The 25961-nt window shown below is 38.5% G+C and overlaps 1 protein-coding gene and 1 pseudogene across 1 annotated transcript; both read right to left on the bottom strand.

Annotated features, from left to right (window-relative positions):
- Positions 1–9169: 9169 nt before the first annotated feature.
- On the bottom strand, positions 9170–20113 carry LOC110060782 (uncharacterized). Its single transcript, XM_089298513.1, has 6 exons — positions 19770–20113; positions 19301–19363; positions 12241–12299; positions 11931–12011; positions 10497–10679; positions 9170–9861 (listed from the first exon to the last, which is right to left on the bottom strand). The coding sequence occupies exons 1-6, from the start codon at positions 19979–19981 to the stop codon at positions 9386–9388; spliced, it is 1074 nt and encodes a 357-aa protein (XP_089154639.1). The 5' UTR covers positions 19982–20113; the 3' UTR covers positions 9170–9385.
- A 2888-nt stretch (positions 20114–23001) lies between these two features.
- LOC110060793 (uncharacterized) lies at positions 23002–24638 on the bottom strand (annotated as a pseudogene).
- Between the last annotated feature and the right edge of the window lie 1323 nt (positions 24639–25961).

Below are 25961 nucleotides of genomic sequence, written 5' to 3'. Positions count from 1 at the left end.
AAGACGAAAATTTGAGTTTAGCGTTTGCAAAAAAAATGAAAATTTTGTAATCACCAATTTTGTGTTTTCGTAATCCTGTTCGCACATGAAGATGCGAAATTTTTTTTAAAGTGACGGATGTCAGTTAGTAATTTGATCAATTTACCATCAAGATGTCGTGACATGTCGTAAAGGGGAAGGTTTCATACTTGGCGTTTTTTCTCTTTGTTCCCTTTTTCGTGTTTTCTGTGCTTCCAGTAGCTGCAGTGGTCGTCTGATCTTCAGTAGATGTTACGGATGTGAATGCTGTGTTCAGCGGATATGATGCATTGTGAATCCTCTCGAGTTGGCTGCGATAGAAACTGTAAGAAGTACTGCTGTTGCGTAGCAATTTGGGAATCATAATAACTTTGATCACCCTGATCTTGATCCTGGCAGCATTGCGAGCCATAATAATCGAAGTACCATGGATCGATGTTGCTTCTGTGCGGATGCATCTAGCTCAATTAAAATGGCGGGAAATCATACGGTCACGTTCGCTTCGTAATCCATATGTTGCAAAATTTGATGACCCAATGACGGATGGATGTCAAGGAACAAAGGATTTTCTCGCCTGACAAAATTTTTACAGCCTCCAAAGCTAGTCGACGGAATCTTTGAAGTTTCGTTGCGCTTGCAACAATTTTGGTGGGTTCAAAAAATCGTTCGCACTAGAAATGGCTGCGTGTTGACAGATTTTTTTGGCAAATCAAACAAAATTTCGCGTAGTGCGAACAGGCCCTAAGCCATAAAATGTTTGACTGAACAAACTACAGTAATCTGACACGTCTCCAGATTAATGTCGATACCATCTTATTTTCTAACAGGCAATTTTATTCGTTCTTTGATACAACCCACACTGTGATTGGTCTGACACGCGCACATGCATAACTCCCTCACTCACCGATCACGTAGCCCTTTCCCCGGGGGGAGGGGAACTCCCTTATATGGGCTATATAGGTCTGTGCGGCCCCGAAGGGTATGGTTTTTGAACCGTTTTGGTCATAAATAGGGTATCGATTTTAGCTGATTTTGGCCATTTTGGTCATAAATAGGGTACGGTTTTTGCACTCTAGCCTTGATATGGGTATGCTTTAAGAAGAAGACACTTTTTCATCATTATCGAAAAGAAAATCAACAAAAGCCCTTCACAAATTTATATGTTTACAGTAATTTAACATTGGTTTGAACTAGGGAGCTAATTATAACGCAGGTCTGAAACAGGGTTTTGATTTGAGGGTCAGGTCGTAAATAGGGTTTCGAATTTTTGGTCAGGTCATAAACAGGGTAGGGAATATCGCAGATTTTGGTCATAAACAGGGTAAGGGTTTTGGGAAGCGGGCCGCACACCCCCAACCAATTTTTCTGGGAGTACCCCCTCGGGAGCCCTTCCAGCCCCCAAGAGGAATGTTTGCTCACAAATACTCAAGTTAAGAGAACTTTTCGCATTTTATACGAGTAGTAAGTTTACCCTTTTTTCACAGCACAACGCAACAACACTACTTCACCGAAAATTTAAAGAAAGAGAAAAAACCTCTCTGACACGTTGAAAGTCTGATTTAATTAAATTGCACTTTAACTTGGTGCCACACAGTCTTCAAAGAACATTTGAACAGTTTTCATACTTTTTACCTTTAAAAATATCGGGCTGAAAAGAATGTCATAAAATGCCCATCAAATAAAAATATTAAACTGCTCCTGCAGAGACGTAAAAACACTCTAGAAAGGAAAGCTTCTTTTTTGTTTAATATCCTGGGAACAATAGCCGATAACTTGTAAGCTCTAATTGAATTTACTCCCATATGAAAAACAAAAGTGTAAAATAAAAGTAAAAATAGCAAACATCTCGTGGGAACAAGTCGCGACGATTCGTCAGCTCTAATTGAATTTACTACCTTGTGAAAAACAGGAGTGTCAAATTACCCATTGTAACTAAAAAATAAAAATATCTCGTTATATTTGCATGCAATAAGAACAAAACAGTCGTTACCTGCACTTACTATTGTAAACGTTAGAACTGCTTCAAATCTAAATAGTCTCGTCTCCTCTAAAACATGTCCTAAGAACTAGAACCGACTATTCGTGACCTCTAATTGAATTAACTCCTTGTGAAAAACAAAAGTATCAAGTTACCCTTTGTAATTAAAAATAAAAATATCTAGTGCCATTTGCCTACTACTCATGAACTGCTTCAAAACTCAAGACTCATCTCGTTCATAACTAGCCACCATTACACTGAAAATTATGCACTCTAAAACAACCCAATGTACGTATGCAACTGTCACACTCCCCTCCAAACCGGACTAAAAATCACAAACCGGCAACATACACGTCACTCTTTATTTTTCAATTACCAAAGTCCTTGTGTTTATACATACCTTGTGTTTCTCACGTACCATTTACCTTTACAACAAGAAATTTGATTGGCTGTTCATAGTAGATCCAATCTGATTGGTGTGACATACATAAATCTCTCACTCACTCACTCACTCACTCACCCATTGACCCGTCCATAACATACCCGACGCGCCGACTAAGAGGTATTTTTTTTACAAAAAAATAACTCAAAAATGGATCACAACTCACAAAATGCACAACATTGGATAAGAAAATGACTGCAACCAAGCATTACAATTGTGTCGGACGTGAGTTTGATGACATCTAGAATAGAAAGCAGCTGTGCCTAATGCTCCAGTATAGAGATTACCTACAGTCTTATGGGACAGAATGAGACTCAACCCAAAGTCTTATGTTAGAACAGTATGCTTATATGAATTGCAAGCTGTTTCCTGCGCTTTGGAAAATCTTCATGGCCTTTCCAAGTCTGTTAAATCGCGACAGACATTTGTGTCTTCTCAGCGGAATTGAGAATTTTTAAGGAGCCAAAGGAACAAAATTGGGCGCTCTCTACTAGCCTTGTTCGAAGATTTCACACAGCGGTTCAAGTTGCCCCCAAAATGAGGGTCATAACCATTTTATCCAACAGAAGATCAAGGTAAGACAGTCAATCCCCATATAGGCCTCATACCCGAGATAATCCCACCTAAGTTAACGTTATTTTAGATACGGTACCCAGTTCTTCCAAGGATGTTACTCGCGCAATGCGTGGACAGCAGAAGCGACTTTCTCGCAACTATGAGACGAAGCGAACAACAACCTTGGGCAAATTGTGTTGGATGAACAGGATGAAAGTGTTTTGTCAACATTGCACAGGGGTAGGGAGGGGAAAAATGCGTATAGAATAAATTTTTCCAAACCTCGTGACCAAGGTTCAAGTTTTATATTTCTCCTTGAGAACTGGCTACCTGAAATAACTAGAAAGAATTAAAAAGGGCAGGCATGAAGCCAGGTCTACAGATGACCACGAAATGGCCGCCTGGAAACGTGGTGAAAAGTCATTTTATATGTTTGATTTTCAACGTTTCATAGCACACATCTCTGCATTCTCAGCGGTCTGGGTTGTGCTGGGCTGGGCTGGGCTAAGCTTTTGTTTGCTTTGAGCTCGCTTAGCTGTTCATTCTTTTACCTTTCATTCGGTTTTAAGGAGTTTAACAGCAAACCACGACGGCAACGGCAACGAGAACAGTTGCTGTGAACGCATGCGTTATAATCCTCTGTTCATTCCTTTGCCGTTCTATACAAAACAGCAACGTGAAATAGCCACATTCTGCTTAGAGAACGTGAACTACGAACGCCAATTATTAAAATTTCTTTTTGGAATGTCTACGCTGTCTTGCATCATCTGTTTGGAATATCTTTAGCAGTGATAGACAAGCAGTGAAGGAATCTAAATTCTTGAAAGATTCGTGGGTTGAATATAAAGTCTATTTTTAATCAACCTTGTCCTTAACGTTGTTGTTGTTGTTGCTTAAATTGCCTATTGTTGTTTGGCCGGGGAGCGTCTGTCTGCACTTTCTGTTTGTTCAGTTACGATGTGTTCGGGGGTCTGTTTGCTTTATACTCGTTTGTATGGTAGTTTCCCTGTCGTTCATTCCGTTTTTATTGTTTTTGCAGAGAACATCTGTCTCTTATTTGAACTCCTTTTTAAATTTCGAAATGTATTAAAACATAGCGAGGGCCGAAACTCCTTTGTTTCTTTGATATTAAGACATCAAAGGAGACATCCTCACAACGTTGGAGGTTTTCCTTCGCTCTATGAACGAAACGAAACATAAACAAATCCTCCAGGTGAAAACATCGACGTAACGGGAAAGTATAGGACAGTCTCGGAAGAACTGGGTACAATGTCTTAAAAAAATAACTTAAGAGGGATTAGCTTGGGTATAAGGCTTATATGGGGGAATCACTCTCTTACCTTGATCTTTTCTTGGTTTATTGTAATGTTGCGTAGATACCCGTTCGTTAAAATTCGCTTTTCACATCATGACAAAACCCAAGCAGTACATTGTAATTTTTTTTTTTTTTTTTTTTTTTTGCTGTTTTTCCTTGTTTTTGTTTTTATTAACATAAAAACAAATTTATTAATTTAAATATAGTTTTCGATAAAGAGTAAATATATTAAGGTTTGCATTATGTCTCAATCGCCTTTGTTTGGTAGGTAACGAAATATGAGGTTAAACTGATGCTTGCAGAGTCACATCCTAATAAAGCGCCATTGAAAGAATCTGCCGTGACTTCGAACTTCGCATGTATTGTCAAGCAGCATCGCTACGTTTTCTAACAAATTAGTTTTGTCGTCGTTTCCGTACAAACAAAAGGGGTATTTTCCATAGAGAGATTTTAACGTTTTTGTAAACAAGTTTAATTTCTTCTAGAAATCTAAAAATCTTCGGCTTACGCAATTGGATAACGATCCCACTACCCCTTTCTGGCAAATTCCACGCGAAGTTGTAAAAATGTTGTACTTTGCCCAGACCTCAGTTATGCTTCATGATCACGAAAGTAAATTGAGTAATCACACAAATACATTTTGTACTTTTCATATATAATTCTTAAAGAAGCATTGCTGAATATCAAAACAAGATGCACTGACTAAAAGCTCCTTCTTACGACTAAATTTAATGTATTTTAATTTATAATGTGTTAAATTTAATGTATAAGGTTAGACCTAATTTGTGCCCGCGGACTATTTGAAACACGTTTTATACTAATAGCCACACTTATAGTTTACGGCAGAGAGATTTACATTTACCTAGATTTAACACTGTTACGTATGGAAAACATTCAATTCGATATCTAGGCCCAAGACTATGGAGCAAACTAACAAATAAAGAAAGATCGGTGATAAATCTCAAGCAGTTTAAGAACCACGTACGGAGGCTAGATCTAGGCAACATCCTAGATGGATGTAGTGGCTGCCATCTTTTGTGACTCATGATTTTAATTTCTCTTATAGGACTTTTCAGTATATTATTTTTAGATAGTTCTAGTTAGGTGTCCCCTACTAGCAATAGGGATTCTCCACTGCTAGATGTAATTGACACGATAATAAAGTCATTATTATTATTATTATTATTGTTGTTGTTGTTGTTGTTATTCGAGCAGGATTTTTTTAATACAATTATAGTCCTTTTGCGCAGTTTTTGTTGTTTAGGAAACATCTTCAAAAATACGCTTATAATTACTGAGAGAACATTTTGCCAGTTCGTGGATTTGATCTTTGAAACCAGCTAACATGCCGAGAATCCACCAATGACTCACCAATGCACCGATCAGCAAAACTACACACTGCATTTAAGCTATCTGAATTATGAAGCTGGATCTATTTAGCGCGCAGGATTGGCTGAGCTTGGTTTGCTGACACTGAGTTGGAGATAATTTGGACGCTTTTGTGACGTGGCCGTTTATTTATTCATTCTTTTATCGTTTTTACACCAGTAGAGTGAAACTCGGACGTAACCAAATAACCAGCTCCCAGCAAAGGTAAGGAAATAACCACAAGATGAAAGCAAAAAGGCATGACAGAGAAAAAGCTGGTTGACTTGGGGCGGAGGAAAGAAAAATCTCGCGATCTCGGTGAAACTATCCCTTGTTGTGCGCTTGAAACAAAATAGGCCTAAATATACCCTGCGACACAGACATTAACCGCTCTTTCTGCTCGGTGAGAGAAGGAAAGAAACCTCTACTCGCATCCGCAAGAATTCCTATTGTCCATGCGCTACGTTACAATGTCCGATGTGTCGTGCTTTGCTATGCGAAAGGTTGTTTTTCTTCAGGTAACTTGCAGATTAACTTTCCGAAGCCCGTGGTGGACAGCGTGATTTTGGATGAAGTAAATTTTGGTCTAATTCGTCTATTTCTTTGTCACTGATTGCTTTGCAGAACTTTGGAAATTTTCTCAGAACGGTGGAAAAGTCGAAATTCAAGTAATTCGCCACAATTGACCCGAAAATAACAAAATAACAACAGTTGCCTATAAACATTTCGCATGACAAAGCACGGCACATGCGACATTGTCACCTAGAATACGCATGCATGGTATAAACTGAAATCGGACGGTTGCGAGCAGAGGTTCCCTCTCGTCTCTCATCAAGCAGAAACGGAAATGAATCTCTGTCTGTCAGGGTAGTTTATCTGCAGCTAGCTTGTAGTTTGCGAGGCACGCACTGGACCGCGCGGTTTTGAATGAAGCCAATTTTGGTCTAATTCGTCTCTTTCTTTGTTGATCGTTAATTTGCAGATTTCTGCGAAATTTCATTGGTTTTTCTAAGAAATAAAAGGTAAAAAAGTCGATTCAAGTAACTTGCCACAATTGATGACAAAGTGCGACACACGCAACATTGTGACCTATTCGCGCATGCACGATAGGAATTCCAGCAGATGCGAGCAGAGGTTCCCCCTCGTATCCACCGTCGAGCAGAAAGTCGGAAGGCAATCTCTACCTCGCAGGGTAGCGTGATTTCGGTTCAGATCGATCATGAAAAAGTCCTTGGGTCAGGGAAAAATACGTTCCGATATAGCTTGTACTTAACCAAAGCAAAATTGTAGCATACCACCGATGCTTAAGGTGATTCCTTAGTATTGCATTGCGCATCCCTACTGCGCACGATTTTCGCACATAAGCGCGTGCGCGTACAAAACGTAAGAGATTTCCCTCAAACTAAGCTCGATAGCGAAATAAATGCTTCTTTTCTCTTAAACGAGCACAGTGACCCCCTTTTTTATTTCATAATTTCAATGAGAACAATATCCTCAATAACTGAGAAAAAAAATTAGCAGAAATCTATGGCTACTTTTTTGGCAAATGAAATAAATACTACAGAGGAAGACATAACGGGCCCAACAGCGCATGTCCAAATTATGTTTCCTTTAAAGAATGAAAAAATGCAGGGTATTGGAAGACATTTTTTTCTGGGACGTAGATGAATAAACAATCAAAGAAAGTCGAAGTCTGTGATATAACACGCTGCATTGAAAAATAATCGAGTTTATTTGTTGCGCACGGAGATTACCAAAGTCACCTAAATAACCGTATTTATCAGAATCGTGGTGTGAAAACAAGCACGGTGACCCCCTCTTTTTACTACGTTTTTGATTTATCCTTGTCCTGTAACAACAGCATACCAAGTTTCATCGGAAATCTATGGCGGGTTCTTTTACTAGGGAATCACCTTAATCAGACCCAAGTCAAGACATAAATCAGTTACTAAAACACATAAAAACTATGATATACCATGCGCTTGTACGTAAAGGGGAACGCATTCCATCGTGCCAAGTTATCACTTATCTTGTCATTCCACGAGAATAAATAACAAGACTGCAATTACAAGCATCCTAACCACGGTGGATTTAGCCATCTTGACAGGAATCGCTCTGAGGCGGTCCTTACTGGCGCAGCCTGATGCTTGCTTACACCACTCACCAATCCAAGTGACCTGATGCAAGCAGCTACAAGTCGAAAATGATGGAAGCGTCCACCAGTAACGTGCGGCGCGGTTAGCAACCTCGTTCCCAGGGTCTTCCCCCGGCTCCAGGGGGTGGAGCAGTCTGGTGCGAACGAGGTTGAGGTGGTTGACCGCCAAGCTTTTTGTTGACTTTGATCAGAGAACCTTCTAACTGACACCAACTCTATTGTATCTGATCAAGAGACCATGATCCTGGTCTCTTGATCTGAAGACTGACCACTAAGCAGCCTATCCTTTTCTTTTCTCAATACACTGGGGTCCACTGATGTCTCTAATACAGCAGCACATTAATTTTCGACCTTGCCGAAGAAAAAAGGATAAAGGTACGCTATTCATGGCCGTAACCTTAAAGAGAAATATATTACACGCAGTTCAAACCTTTTCCGATCCTTTTTATTACTAGGCAAGGACGTGCTTGTGAAAAAAAAAAACAATGAACCATCCAAAGTCATCTAATTGAACCTAGTAAGCGTAGGTGTTCGCTGTTTTACTGCCCAGATCTTGCTTTCTTGCCACAAGTTCCCCTGCCCCCCCCCCCTACCCCCATCCTACTCCCTTTACATGAGTCCAAACTGGAACAATCCTTTCCACACCCTCCACCACAAAAGCCTGTTTGTAAAAGTAATCGCTTGATAAGAATTTTGAATTTCGCACTTGGTGATCTGGTTACACGTTGGCGATTTCGAACCATTGTCTCTATTGACTTTTCGTGCATCTTTCCAAAACGTGAAAAATAGTTGGGCAAGTGCATTTACTCGTCAAAATCCGCTCGTCATGCATGTTTACACGTTCAAAAAATACAAAATATAATAATAATAACTTTATGGGGTAAACGCAATTATTGTTTTCCCAGTAGTTTACATTGTGTAAGTGGCCTTTCAATAAACAAAAAATTTGTTAAATAACGAAAAACTTGTTAAAAATCCCAACTGGCTGGAGGCAGACCAGTTAACTATATACAAAGTGTGAAGGATCACCTACAACAAATCCATCGAGTGGCAAGGAGGAGGATTTGAACCAAGGGCCTCCGGATTACAAAACCGCACTCCTCATTTATGTTTTAACTCGCGTTACGGGCTCTGCCAAAAAAAAAAAAGAGGAATTGGAAAGAGAGAAAGGAAGGTAGAAAGAAAGAAAAAAGAAAGAGCGCACAGATTATATATGCATTGAAACCTCATTATATCTGTTTTACGAAATTCCGTAAGGGATACCGCTGTCGTACTGCAAGAACCTTTGAATCAGATGGATTTAAATCTGTATGTTGAAACGAAAAACCACTAAAAGTATTGTTGAATAACCAATTATTTAATTTCGTTTTCGTCCGTTCCCTCTACATCCATGCATGTCGTCAGTTTCGCCATGTCGATTACATTAACCTGTCTAAAATATCTATAGTTTCTTTTAGTTTCGCGTCATTTTAAATAACGAGAGTCTACATGGTCTAAGAATCAGTCTATCGAGTCTCGATTCTGCACGATTTTCGTTGGAACCCGTCAGTGCCGTCACTTGGTACAAACAGCACAGGTCAACTCCCTTCCGTTGACATATGGAAGACACGGAAGAGCGCCACAAGCTCCTGCCACCGGATACAGTAACGCGCCATTCTTATTAGTTTGACTACCGGAGACATACTCTGCATCTTCATCAACACAAATGTAGTCACGTTGCTTCTTGTGGTTGTAGTATTCAGTCATCAGGTACCCATGATACTCCTCGGTCCAGCCAGATGGACAATCATTCCGTGCGGGCATCATAAGCATTGAGCCACGTGACTTAACGAAGCAAACGACGCAGGGTGCCTCGTGGTCATGGAGGTTTTTCTTAAATGGGTTAAAAGTATTGACTTCATACTCAGTGCCATACACGTATCCCGAGTCCTGCCATCCATCTTTATACTTGTCATACTTAGGATTGTTTGGAAGGCAAAGATAATTTACTCCACCACCTTGGTGAGTGTAATGTTCACCACCAATTATACCTAATAGATTAAAAAAGTTATATTATTCTAAAAATATGTGCAACCATTTTTTTTTTCTAGTTTTCTACTTTTTGCTACTATACGTGTATCTGATCTTCTTTTTACATTTATTTAACGTGAATAATGGAGAAGTGTTTTTGTATTTGACTTCCATCGACCTAGATCGTTCTTCAGGTTGAGAATATCAACTTCAATTACCTATCCTATGTCCGCCACCTAAGTTTGAGTCCTGAAGGAAATACATCTGCAACCGACAGTGTGAGCGTCATTTTTTATGTTTATTTTTGGGCAGCAAGCAACAAGCCAAAAGAATTCTTTATTAATTTTATATAGAATAGCTACCTTACTGTTTTTTCCCCTCTATATTTGCTGTTTATTCTTTTTTGTTAAAATTTAGGGCCTGATAGTTCACTTTATATTAACTTTATTCCGACAAGATAGAAATGTATATTTCGATAATGTTCTGTAGGCAATATCTTCTGAATTATGTCTACTTTTTTGCTTCCCTTATTCTGCAAGAAGTGGTAATTGTAAGCATTGTAACTTGTTTTCTTTTGTTTCGTTATTTTGTTATTATCGTTGATAGTTACAAAATCTCTAGAAAAGTCGATTCGTAAGCTGATCATTCGATGTACCTTTATAAACAATTTCAGCGCCACTGGGACAAGTGGTCCTTCCCCACCGAACATATTTGGCCCCAGACTTCCCAGTTTGTCCTTTCTCGCCTTTCGCTGCCTGTGCTCCTACAGCTCCGCGGTCTCCTTTTTGACCAGGGGGACCTGGGACAGAAACACTGGAACCAGGCTTCCCAACCTCTCCTACAATGAAATAAAAAGTAACTGCTTTATACCAGAGGGGCAAGATTGCATGGAATGAAACGCGAAACCCAGCATGAAGATGAGGAGCTAAACCATACTGAAATCAAGACATATATAGCAATGGCCGTAATAGGCTTGAGGAGAGGAAAAAGCGAAGGACTCGATCTGGTGGTTGTAGTCAATGACATCGTGAGAATCGCTTGTTGTCTCTGCAAGCGGACTAAAACGAAAAAAGAAAAAGTAAGTCCGGCGAGTCATGACGTAGCTGTCAAAAACGATTCCCGCCTTATACTGTAGTGTTCATTTGCTATAAGTACATGTTTTACTGACATTATTTGCTGTAGCTCTGGCCTCCAAGGCCAGAGGCTCAATGGTTTCTGTGCATCTTCAGGCATAATATTCTCTTTCCATCAGAGAAACACACGCAAATCTGGATCAACATCTGTTTCTCGGTCTTTTCCCGTCACTTTTCTCGATCTTAATTACACCTGGGCACTCTTGACATTCTCATGAAATAGACATATCGGAAACGAAACTAGACGGCCAACATTACCGTACATGATGTGAAGTTTATATGAAATAATTCATATATGAACTGCAGTGTAGATGACAGTGAAGAATGATCATCGCAGTTAATTTTCCAATTTAAGCAATTGGAAAGAAGAAGCCTGAAAAAATCAGGGCTTCAACGCTTCATTCAGGGCTTCATTCATATAAACTTCACATCATTTCACTCCTCACGGGAAGATATGAACTCAATTAATTGACCTCGCTCCCAATGTGTGGCTTCATAGCTCAGTTGGTAGAGCATCGCACCGGTATCGCGGAGGTCACGGGTTCGAATCCCGTTGAAGCCCTGATTTTTTCAGGCTTCTTCTTTCCAATTGCTTAAATTGGAAAATTAACTGCGATGATCATTCTTCACTGTCATTACTGTACATGTAAGTGTCTTAAAATCTATTTCTTATTTTATTTTACCATAATTATGTTCCTCTATATACTGGCAGTTACTTTCTAACTACTTTCATAGATGAGACGGTAGTTCATCGCAGGATTACTCCCTATCATTAACCTGGCCAGCACCCAATTATACACCAAGATGGAGAGAGGCCGTCAGAGAGTAAGCAGTCTTGCCCAAGATTACAACACAATGACACTAGCCAGCGTTTCAACCCCCACAGCTCGACCCACAGTCCAGCCCACTAACCATGAAGCCACTGTGCCTCCGCTACTTTACTAGTATAAGCTTACCTTTTGGCCCGATTCGTCCGGGTTTTCCAGGAGGGCCAGGAGGTCCAATTAAACCCCTTCCATCATTTCGGTCATCACGCCCTAAAATATAATCAACAAAAGTGGGGCACCTGAGTGGAATAAATAGCGCACTCAAAGTGATAAGAGAACAACACTCCATCAATATGCATTTAAAAAAGATTGAAATCTTTGATCTACAGATTAAAAGTAAGCTTTTTAAAAGAGAAGTTACAGAACAGGCAAAGAAATGAAAAATATAAATAATCTTCAAAGACTGATCACATCATGACTGTTAGTTTTATAAGCAAACCTAGAAGGTAACCCAAAAACCAAGAATCACTTGACTTTGGCTTCAGTAATGCTTCAATTCTAAAAATATAAAAAGAGTGCATGGAGGAATTAGCTAACTAAATGTATTACCCTAGAACATAACGAGACACTACATCAACTAATAAAATTCAAAATTAACTACATAAACTACAGCGACTACCCAGACTAAAGCAACTATACAAAATGAAGCAATTACATAAACTACACCAACTACACAAACTACAGTAAAAACAAAATCTACAGTAACTACATAAACTACGGTAACAACGCAAACTACAGTAACTACACAAACTACAGTGACTAAACAAACTACAGTGACACACCAACTACAGTAAATACGCAAACTGCAGTAACTACACAAACTACATTAACAACGCAAACTACAGTAACTACACAAACTACATTAACTACAGTAACTACAAAAAATACAGTAACTAGACAAACTACAGTAACTACAGAGACTACAGTGACAACACAAACTACAGTAACTGCACAAACTACAGTAACTACAGAGACCACAGTAACTACACAAACTGCAGTAACTAAACAAACTACAGTAACTACACAAACTACATTAACTACAGTAACTACAAAAAATACAGTAACTAGACAAACTACAGTAACTACAGAGACTACAGTGACAACACAAACTACAGTAACTGCACAAACTACAGTAACTATACAAACTACAGTAACTACACAAACTACAGTAACTATACAAACTACAGTAACTATACAAACTACAGTAACAACACAAACTACAGTAACTATACAAACTACAGTAACTACACAAACTACATTAACTACAGTAACTACAAAAAATACAGTAACTAGACAAACTACAGTAACTACAGAGACTACAGTGACAACACAAACTACAGTAACTGCACAAACTACAGTAACTACAGAGACTACAGTGACACACCAACTACAGTAAATACGCAAACTGCAGTAACTACACAAACTACGTTAACAACGCAAACTACAGTAACTACACAAACTACATTAACTACAGTAACTACAAAAAAAACAGTAACTAGACAAACTACAGTAACTACAGAGACTACAGTGACAACACAAACTACAGTAACTGCACAAACTACAGTAACTACACAAACTGCAGTAACTAAACAAACTACAGTAACTACACAAACTACAGTAACTACACAGTAACAACACAAACAACAGTGACTATACAAACTACAGTAACTACAAAAACTACAGTAACTACACCAACCACAGTGACTAAACAAACTACAGTGAGTACACAAACTACACTAACTACGCAAATTACACTAACAAAACAAACTATAGTAACTACACAAACTACACTAACTACACATACTACGATAACTAAATAAACTACAGTAACCACAAGCTACACAAACTACAGTAACTACATAAACTAGAGTAACTACAAAAAACTGCAGTGACTACATAAACTACAGTAACCACAAAAACTACAGTAACTACACAAAACCACAGTGACTACACAAACTACAGTAACTACACAAACTACAGTAACCACACAAACTACAGTAACTACACAAAACTACAGTGACTACACAAACTACAGTAACAACACAAACTACAGTAACTACACAAACTACAGTAACTACACAAAACTACAGTGACTACACAAACTACGGTAACAACACAAACTACAGTAACTACACAAACTACAGTAACTACACAAAACTACGGTGACTACACAAACTACAGTAACTACACAAACTACACCAACAACACAAACTACAGTCACTAAACAAACTACAGTGCCAACACAAACTACAGTAAATACGCAAACTACAGTAACTACACAAACTACACTAACTACACAAACTACACCAACAACACAAACTACAGTCACTAAACAAACTACAGTGCCAACACAAACTACAGTAAATACGCAAACTACAGTAACCACACAAACTACAGTAACTACACAAAACTACAGTGACTACACAAACTACAGTAACAACACAAACTACAGTAACTACACAAACTACAGTAACTACACAAAACTACAGTGACTACACAAACTACAGTAACTACACAAACTACACCAACAACACAAACTACAGTCACTAAACAAACTACAGTGCCAACACAAACTACAGTAAATACGCAAACTACAGTAACTACACAAACTACACTAACTACACAAACTACACCAACAACACAAACTACAGTCACTAAACAAACTACAGTGCCAACACAAACTACAGTAAATACGCGAACTACAGTAACTACACAAACTACAGTAACTACACAAACTACAGTAACTACACAAACTACAGTCACTACATAAACTAAAGTAAGTACTGAAATTACAGTGACTAAACAAACTACACTAAGTACACAAACTACAGTAACAACACAAACTAGAGTAACAACACAAACTACGGTAACTACACAAACAACACTAACTACACAAACTACAGTAACTACATAAACTACAGTAACTACACAAACTGCAGTAACTACACAAACTACAGTAACTACACAAACTACATTAACTACACAAACTGCAGTAACTACATAAACTACAGTAACTACACAAACTACAGTAACTACATAAACTACAGTAACTACACAAACTGCAGTAACTACACAAACTACAGTAACTACACAAACTACATTAACTACACAAACTACAGTAACTACACAAACTGCAGTAACTACACAAATTACAGTAACTACACAAACTACAGTAACAACACAAACTACAGTGACTACACAAACTACAGTGACTACACAAACTACAGTAACTACACAAACTACAGTGACTACACAAACTACAGTGACTACACAAACTGCAGTAACTACACAAACTACAGTAACTACACAAACTGCAGTAACTACACAAACTACAGTGACTAAACAAACTACAGTGACAACACCAAGTACAGTAAATACGCAAACTTCAGTAACTACACAAAGTACAGTGACTACACAAACTACAGTAACTACACAAACTGCAGTAACTACACAAACTACAGTGACTAAACAAACTACAGTGACTATACAAACTACAGTGACTGCACAAACTGCAGTAACTACACAAACTACAGTAACTACACAAACTACATTAACTACACAAACTGCAGTAACTACACAAACTGCAGTAACTACACAAACTGCAGTAACTACACAAACTGCAGTAACTACGCAAACTGCAGTGACTAAACAAACTACAGTGACAACACCAAGTACAGTAAATACGCAAACTTCAGTAACTACACAAAGTACAGTGACTACACAAACTACAGTAACTACACAAACTACATTAACTACACAAACTACAGTAACTACACAAACTGCAGTAACTACACAAACTACAGTGACTAAACAAACTACAGTGACTATACAAACTACAGTGACTGCACAAACTGCAGTAACTACACAAACTACAGTAACTACACAAACTACATTAACTACACAAACTGCAGTAACTACACAAACTGCAGTAACTACACAAACTGCAGTAACTACACAAACTGCAGTAACTACGCAAACTGCAGTGACTAAACAAACTACAGTGACAACACCAAGTACAGTAAATACGCAAACTTCAGTAACTACACAAAGTACAGTGACTACACAAACTACAGTAACTACACAAACTACATTAACTACACAAACTGCAGTAACTACACAAACTACAGTAACTACACAAACTGCAGTAACTACACAAACTGCAGTAACTACACAAACTACAGTGACTAAACAAACTACAGTGACTATACAAACTACAGTGACTGCACAAACTGCAGTAACTACACAAACTACAGTAACTACACAAACTACATTAACTACACAAACTGCAGTAACTACACAAACTGCAGTAACTACACAAACTGCAGTAACTACACAAACTGCAGTAACTACGCAAACTGCAGTGACTAAACAAACTACAGTGACAACACCAAGTACAGTAAATACGCAAACTTCAGTAACTACACAAAGTACAGTGACTACACAAACTACAGTAACTACACAAACTACAGTGACTATACAAACTACAGTGACTGCACAAACTGCAGTAACTACACAAACTACAGTAACTACACAAACTACATTAACTACACAAACTGCAGTAACTACACAAACTGCAGTAACTACACAAACTGCAGTAACTACGCAAACTGCAGTGACTAAACAAACTACAGTGACAACACCAAGTACAGTAAATACGCAAACTTCAGTAACTACACAAAGTACAGTGACTACACAAACTACAGTAACTACACAAACTACATTAACTACACAAACTGCAGTAACTACACAAACTACAGTAACTACACAAACTGCAGTAACTACACAAACTGCAGTAACTACACAAACTACAGTGACTAAACAAACTACAGTGACAACACCAAGTACAGTAAATACGCAAACTTCAGTAACTACACAAAGTACAGTGACTACACAAACTACAGTAACTACACAAACTGCAGTAACTACACAAACTACAGTGACTAAACAAACTACAGTGAGAACACCAACTACAGTAAATACGCAAACTTGAGTAACTACACAAACTACAGTAACTACAACGTGACAAACGCACAAACGCCAGAAACAACACAAACTACAGAAACTACACAAGTTACAGTAACTACACAAACAACAGCAACTACACAAACTACAATTACTACACAAACTACTGTAACTACACAAACTACAGTAACTAAACAAACTACAGTAACAACAAAAACAACAGAGACTAAACGAACTACAGTAACTACACAAACTACAGTAACAACACAAACTACAGTTACTACACAAACTACTGTAACTACACAAACTACAGTAACTACACAAACTACAGTGACTAAACAAACTACAGTAACTACGCAAACTACACTAACTACACCGACAAACTATAGTAACTACACAAACTACAGTGACTATACAAACTACAGTGAGTAAACAAATTACAGTAACAACACAAACTACAGTTACTACACAAACTACAGTGACTATACAAACTACAGTGACTATACAAACTACAGTGACTGCACAAACTGCAGTAACTACACAAACTACAGTGACTAAACAAACTACAGTGACTAAACAAACTGCAGTAACTACACAAACTACAGTAACTATACAAACTACAGTGACTAAACAAACTACAGTGACTACACAAACTACAGTGACTATACAAACTACAGTGACTATACAAACTACAGTGACTATACAAACTACAGTGACTGCACAAACTGCAGTAACTACACAAGCTACAGTGACTAAACAAACTACAGTGACTGCACAAACTGCAGTAACTACACAAGCTACAGTGACTAAACAAACTACAGTGACTGCACAAACTGCAGTAACTACACAAACTACAGTGAGTAAACAAACTACAGTAACAACACAAACTACAGTTACTACACAAACTACAGTGACTATACAAACTACAGTGACTATACAAACTACAGTGACTGCACAAACTGCAGTAACTACACAAACTACAGTGACTAAACAAACTACAGTGACTGCACAAACTGCAGTAACTACACAAACTAGAGTAACTATACAAACTACAGTGACTAAACAAACTACAGTGACTACACAAACTACAGTGACTATACAAACTACAGTGACTATACAAACTACAGTGACTATACAAACTACAGTGACTATACAAACTACAGTGACTGCACAAACTGCAGTAACTACACAAGCTACAGTGACTAAACAAACTACAGTGACTGCACAAACTGCAGTAACTACACAAGCTACAGTGACTAAACAAACTACAGTGACTGCACAAACTGCAGTAACTACACAAACTACAGTGAGTAAACAAACTACAGTAACAACACAAACTACAGTTACTACACAAACTACAGTGACTATACAAACTACAGTGACTATACAAACTACAGTGACTGCACAAACTGCAGTAACTACACAAACTACAGTGACTAAACAAACTACAGTGACTGCACAAACTGCAGTAACTACACAAACTAGAGTAACTATACAAACTACAGTGACTAAACAAACTACAGTGACTACACAAACTACAGTGACTATACAAACTACAGTGACTATACAAACTACAGTGACTATACAAACTACAGTGACTATACAAACTACAGTGACTGCCCAAACTGCAGTAACTACACAAACTACAGTGACTAAACAAACTACAGTGACTAAACAAACTGCAGTAACTACACAAACTACAGTGAGTAAACAAACTACAGTAACAACACAAACTACAGTTACTACACAAACTACAGTAACTACACAAACTACAGTGACTAAACAAACTACAGTAACTACGCAAACTACACTAACTACACCGACAAACTATAGTAACTACACAAACTACAGTGACTATACAAACTACAGTGACTGCACAAACTACAGTGAGTAAACAAACTACAGTAACAACACAAACTACAGTTACTACACAAACTACAGTGACTATACAAACTACAGTGACTATACAAACTACAGTGACTGCACAAACTGCAGTAACTACACAAACTACAGTGACTGCACAAACTACAGTGACTGCACAAACTGCAGTAACTACACAAACTACAGTAACTATACAAACTACAGTGACTAAACAAACTACAGTGACTACACAAACTACAGTGACTATACAAACTACAGTGACTATACAAACTACAGTGACTATACAAACTACAGTGACTGCACAAACTGCAGTAACTACACAAACTACAGTGACTAAACAAACTACAGTGACTGCACAAACTGCAGTAACTACACAAACTACAGTGAGTAAACAAACTACAGTGACAACACCAACTACAGTAAATACGCAAACTACAGTGACTACTCAAACTAAAGTGACTGCACAAACACAGAAACTACAGTAACTAAACAAACTACTGATCGGCAGTAACTAAACAAACTATAGCAAGTTTATTTAGATCGCTTTATTCAATCTTTCTTGGTAATTAATACCGTAGCACCAGGAGTATAACGATATGTTAACGATTAATTATAGTGTGCATATCGAATAACGTAGGTCGCTCATTTTTCCATACCTTTTCTCCAGTTCTTGCAGTCGTTGATTAGTCAAGTTGGTGCTTTTCTGACTCTTGTCGTGCCTGTGACCAGAAGGTAAAACTGTTAGGAGTTTGTAGCTTTTTTCAAGGAGTTTAAGGGGAAAATACTTTTTATTATGATCTAGGTGAGGCATTTAAAATTTATTTATCATTTAGTTACGATTTAATTTAGTTGTCGAATTACTTTCGTGTAAACAAATATTTTTAGTAGGAAGTGTTTTAAACTGTGGTGCTTTTCTAAATTCCTTCCATCAGTCTTGAAACACTTACTGTATTACACTCTCATAGACTCCTGTGATCATTTTCAATTCCATTGGAGTAAGCGCAAGAGCGTTAAATTCAAATGGATTTTATGAAGAAACTTTTCACGTTGTCGTTCACTTCGCGAGCTTTGATTTTGCTGTAAGATAATTACAAACGGACTGAAAAATTAGGAAACTTTACTCACTTTTCCTCCAAGGCTTTTAGTCGTTTTAGAATTTCCGGCATGTTGGGTGTCGCGTTTTTGCTGACGGATCTTTCATCTAATCGCAGATGATTTTTTTCAGCAACTTCATTTTCATGATGCAAATCTTTCATGGCAGAGGTGCCCTGAAAGACTAAGCCCAACACGAACACAGCCACGAAACGAAAGCCGGCACTAGGTACGGACGATTTCATAGCTGACCCTATACAGTTTCAATCTTTTACGGAAATATCGTAACTTTCTCACGATAACAAGGAAGCGGCAATGGTATAATCTAGAGCAAAGCGTTTGTTTCCTTGACTCACACGATTGAAATTTGATTAGGAGGTAAAGTAGAAACAATGTTCTAGATGAGTTACCGCGGCACGCGAGAAATTTTTCGCGTTGGCTGTCTCATTAGAATTAACATACCGTGAAAGATAAATTGTCAGATTTTATACTATCTAGACATCCACATAAATCTAAAACTACGTTAAGGTTTATATTATTTTATCTTATTTTATTTATCTCGATTGAAAAAAGAGGAAGTATAAGAATATTAGTTCTGAGATAGGAAGTAATCGTCTCATTGAAGACAATCGACCTGTCAATCACATACTGGTTTGTATTTGTTTGATTTGAGTTCGCAAAATTAAACAGACGGACTATGGTTAACCGACCGATTACAGTCTAAAATAATGCGCGCACAAGAAGTAGTGCAAGATTACTCAAGCTGGCGCAATATTAGAGTGAGGATACGTGGGCTTTGCCTTTTACCTGCAAGAAATTTTCGAAACGCAAGAAATTAAAAATCTAAGAGCAAGAAACCCCAAGAAGTTACGAGTAATTCTTATTAATTCCTTTGTCGAGAAAGAAACGAATGAAAGAGCGAGAAAGAAAAGAAAGAGTCGTGTGGTCATCTTTTCCCGCTTGTCCGCAATTCTCGATTTTCAAACTTAGGGCAAAAAGGGGCCTAGACGAGTCTACCCTGAAGTCTTTGTTTTGCGTCTCTTTCTTGTTTACTACTGACAAAGAGAGTTATCATAGGCTGGACACCCCATACAACGGTGTTATGACAGTTCAGTGCAAACACTACACGTGGTCGCATAAAACAATTTAACAGCAGACTACTTATTCATAATTTCACTGACCTGTTAACCGTCCTTAAACAACATTACCATTACAAATGTGCTGTTTTCACTAATACACAATACTACAGACAATTCATAATAACTGCCGCATTCTCATTGGCTAGTTTTTACCGTAGCTAGGCACATAGCGCCATCACTCACGGAGCTTGATAGTTTTGCCGAACTTTTACCACGTTTTAAGTTTATTTTAAGTTTAAGACGAAAACACGCATTAGTCAAACTTCGATAAACAAAGCAAACTTAGCTTTATCGGATCAGTATGCGAATGGATTGAAGTCGGTAATAGGGAACTTAAGATGCGAGGACGGGAACGGCAGTGGACGCGGGAAACTTTCGCGGGTCCCGTCGTGTCGCTAAAGACAAAATGCTTAAGATCTGTATTTTCGTAAAGGACAGCGACGTCAATAACTTGAGCTTCGTAAAAGCCATTCCCAAAAGCAATGACTTCCTTTAGACTGAAGAGATGGTAGAAATCTTATCCTATTAAGCTTAAACGATGGCGAATAGTCGATGCTGAATATATTCTTCTTATAAGCGAAGCAAACATCTCTGTCAGTATTTTTTTGTAATAAAGAAACTAGAATTTCCATACGAAAAAATTAAACGAACAGTCTGATCAACCTGCTTCAAATGGCTTTTTCCCACTGATCGTTTGACGACTTTGAGAATCCTGTCTCTGAAGAATCCTGACATTGGGTGAACATTTAGCCCGTTAGGCCATTTGCATTGCGGCGATAATATTGTGTTTTCTTAGCTTTAGACAGCAACGAGCATTAGCCACGTTAATTAGGGCTTAGAACTGCAATTGAACGTTGGATTGCGTGACCTATTTAATGTGTTTGTTTTATTGAGCCGTACGAAAACATAAAATTATTAAGAAATCGAAAAGACCTAGCTAGTTAAGTCACGAAACTGATAGTAGCAATTTAGTTATGGAAGGGTTACTTTGTTGGCGGCCTGGCCGAGTGTTTTAGGGTGCTGGATTTGCGATCTGGAAGTCCCTAGTTCAAATCCTCCATCGTACCGCAATCTGGATTTGCTCTCAATAGTTTCAAGTTTAACTCCTCCTGAAGGCTATATGATTTAGGTCAAGAGACCATGATCTGCTGTTTCGGTACTGTAAGTAATATATCAAACACAAAAGCCTGTGTTCGACCACACTTCCAAACACCGAGAAGAAAGTTGAAAATGCGACGCGCAATGTCTTGAATGTTTGATATATCTTCTCAATCGAAACTTAAACTAAGGAGAAAACGGAGAATTAAAATCGTCAAAATCTATGCTAATTAAGATCAGATATCCAAACACCGTCACGGTCATGATTTCCTTTCTTTAAACTTGATGAATTGTTAATGAGTTTGAGAAATAAATATCAACATCGCGGAATGATATAAACAAATAAGAAAAAGGATATTACACTCACCCTTACTGGGAATGGATCCCACGATCAGTGACTGGGAATTACGAGGCATTAACCCAATCCATTTCACTGAACGTTCAATGATCAGAAGTAAGTTGAAAAGTAGTTGACGGGGTGTCAACGAGTCCGCCCGGGTGTGAATTGAAAAGTCACATGATTCATCAGGTGAATCTCAAAGTGCCTCTCTCCACCCAGCTGTATAAATGGGTACCAGCGAATTTAATGCTGGGGGTAACCCTGCGATGGAATAGCATCCGATCCAGGGGGAAGTAGAAATACTCCTACTCGCTTCATACTACAGAAACCGAGATAAGCTCCGGTCTGAGGGCCACTTGGCTCGTATGCAGACTTAACCTTACCATGGGGACAGGTAGGAAAAGTAATAACGGAGAGCCTGTCAAAACGAGTTAAGATCGGGGATAGATCCTAGGGGAAGCCCGACAAGAAATGAAGACTGAGATGCCGGGGTTCCTTCTCAGGCTTCCTCTGGAGGCCTGTTTAATTCTTTTTACCATAGCTTCTATTCACCAGGAGCTTTCAAAGTACATATAAGCGGGCAAAAAAGAATGCTAAACAATGCTGGGATGATTACGTAGCTATAAGAAACACGAAAGTTGAAAGCACTTTCAACCAAAAAAAAGCTAATTTATGATACGCAACACAGTCATGCTTCAAGACCTCTTTTCATTTCTACTTCACTTATTTTACTTCTGTAGCATCTGATGAGCATTATTCGTAACCTGCTTACTCGCCATTTTGTGCACACAGCGCACGTCAGCTCTCGGCCAGAAACGTACGGGAGGCATGACCTTCCACAAGGCTCAAAAGGGCGCCATCCCTGTTAGCGTGACTGCCGTGAACAAATTCTTCCTCTGCATCAATCCGAAGGAAACTGGCTGAATGTTTGTGGCTGTAGCGATCTGCGATCAGGTACCCATGGTACTCCTCGGTCCTACCTGAAGGACAGTCATTTCTTGCGGATATCATCAACTGAGTTGCACGTGATTTGACGTAACACGCGACACATCGGCCTTCGTGTTTATGGAGGTTGTTTTTAAATGGATTATACGAGTTGACTTCATACTCAGTGCCATAAACATATGACTTTGACTGAAACCCGTCCTTGTACTTGTCGTATTTTGGGTCGTTTGGCAAGCAGATGAACTCTTCTCCTCCACCTGTGTGGCTGTGGTGACTTCTTCCAACGACACCTAAGCACACAAAAATATATGAGCTTATTGACTGAGTGGGAGGGCTGGACTGGTAAATATCTAGCTATATATAAAGATCGCAAACTTATTAGTCATTTGACGCGATCATTCTGAAAACACGGTCACACTTTTTTTTTAGTTAACGAAGAGACTCAGCACAATAAGTAATCACAAGCCCTTTTCTTGATTATTTTTCTTCCTTAGAGCACAAAAGCGATTTACGGCGTGACGCGACATCGCAACCGGAGTTAAGTAAGTAAGTAAGAAAACAATTAAATGCATGTAAATAGGTGAGTAGTAAGTTAGTCAGTGGGACGGTTTTTCGGTGCTCGGTGGGTCGGTCGTCGGTCGTTGTATTGGTCGGTCATCGGTCGATCGATCAGTAACTAACTGGAGTTTATCAGGGGTGACAATTGACAGCAGTTAGGACGCGCATAAACAATAAGCTTGAACATCCGTAAATTCATCTTACCTTCACAAACCATCTGAGCACCGCTAGGACAAGTGGTCCTTTCCCAGCGGACATATTTGACCCCAGATCCCCTGGCTCCGTATTGTCCTTTACCGCCTTAAGGCCCACGAGGTCCCTCTAACCCAGGACTAACAGCCGGACCTTTGTCTCCCTTAGTACCAGGAGGGACTTGGAGCTGGCTTGTTGGTACCAGGCTTCCCCTAAAATGTCAGAGGATTTAGTCTTTTTACGTACTACTGTGTTCACACTGAACGAAACCTGTTTAAAGTAAATATGCTTAGGGGAAACACTTTGTTGCTGAACATGTTTGAAATTGCATTGTTTACATCACGTATCCGTTTCAAACACGTTCCATGGCTAACTCTATAATTCACACGGTTTTATAGCACTTGCAAATTGTGAAATCGTTATCGTTAGGCTTTGCGGTGATGTTCTCCCAAATGTACTGTTTTCTGTCCACGGCTGATAATTGCCCATATTGGAACTAAATATTTTGTATTATCGTAGTCCCAGTACAGTATTTTTCGACTTGCCTCCTCTCCGCTTTCGGCCCGCCATTTTTAACGTAGATCGCTCTATCGGAATCGAAATTACCTCCTGGGGTATAGTTTCAATCATGATCATAATAAATGGTTTGGTGATGAATCACCTAATGTACCAATTGACGTGAACACTTTTCGCAGTGAAACATGTTTCATTCGTAATCAGACTCAACGCGTTTAGGGCTAGTGCAGGAGCTAGTGTGAACATAGCTAAGACAGGAGAAGTCAAATGTTTACAAATACCAGTGTAAGGTTACAAATACCAATGTAAGGTTACATCTTCCATTTCTCCAGAAGGTGATCCTCCTAAATTAAACAATCTCGACAATTCTACTATTTATACAGTCACTTTTTAAATTTTTTTTTGATTGAATAGCTTGCCATTTAGCGGTGTCTCACCGGCGCCCCGGCTTTCAGTCCGGCAGAAAATCTTCGCAATAAGTGGGAAGCGAGAGAAGGGCGCGACTCAGTAACTTAAACCATAAAGATAAGCACCTCTCTCAACAACTCAGAGATGACATTTATAACCTTCATCAGAGAAACAACCATGTTGAAATTATTTATTATCCTGGACAAAATTTTTGATCACTTTAATTTCTAATGTATAATTTTATGCTACGCGATAAAGTAGACGCTTTAGGGTATCTAACAGTGAGTTTGAATTACGTGGTGAAAAATATTACCATTTTAGGGAGTTGTTCGTCAAAAGTTTTAAAACAGCAGTCTTAGGCCATTAGGCCATACTTGTAATAGGCCATTCCGTTTTCTTATATTTTGAAGGCAAATGAGGGTAACTGAAGAAACAACGTTGGTACCAGTGACCGTCGAACACAACTGCCCTGAGTTTCAATACTAAATCTATGACTAACTGATATTTAGAACTAGACTTGATTGATGGCTTTGTAGACACAGGATATTAAATAATTTGGACTCGAGAATTTTCCAGTATTAGTAAATTAAACACTTCCTTGCATTTTTGCGTCGTAAATTGTTACCTCGCTGCTTAGAAAGATAAACCATTGGTGGACAAAAGTTCCCTGTTGGCTGATTTTGTTTTTTAGTGTGTTATAATAGACGAGTGTGTGTACTGTTAGAAACTGCATGAGGCGAGCTGATGGTAAAAAAGTAGCTGAAAAACACTGTGAATAGCTGAACAAATTAAGCGTGTCTGTATGTCTTGGTCCTAAAAGGATCGTTGCAACACAAATATTTTATCAGCTTTCCAACTTCACTAATTTTTCAGTTGGTCATATGATTTAACCTGAGAAAACTTAACAACTTGTCGGCCTATATCTTATATAAATTATGTAAACTAAGGCTACGTTTCTTTAAGAAAATCCAAGATTGGATTCTTAAATCCGAAAACAGATTTTGCGTTTCTTTACTAAACAGATCAATC

This window comes from Orbicella faveolata, unplaced genomic scaffold (genome assembly GCF_042242905.1).
Source record: "Orbicella faveolata isolate gen_17 unplaced genomic scaffold, um_ofav_v1 contig_3, whole genome shotgun sequence".
In the NCBI taxonomy this organism is placed as follows: Eukaryota; Metazoa; Cnidaria; class Anthozoa; order Scleractinia; family Merulinidae; genus Orbicella; species Orbicella faveolata.
Note: the sequence above shows the minus strand (reverse complement) of the source record. Positions and strands in the feature narration are given on the sequence as shown.

Coding starts and splice junctions, on each gene's coding strand:
- LOC110060782 (XM_089298513.1), bottom strand. CDS start 19,981: ATGAAATCGTCCGTACCTAGTGCCGGCTTTCGTTTCGTGGCTGTGTTC. Junction 12,300..19,300: donor CTGCAAGAACTGGAGAAAAG/GTATGGAAAAAT, acceptor TTATATTTTTAG/AATTGAAGCATTACTGAAGC. Junction 9,862..10,496: donor CGCTGAAATTGTTTATAAAG/GTACATCGAATG, acceptor TTAATCTATTAG/GTATAATTGGTGGTGAACAT.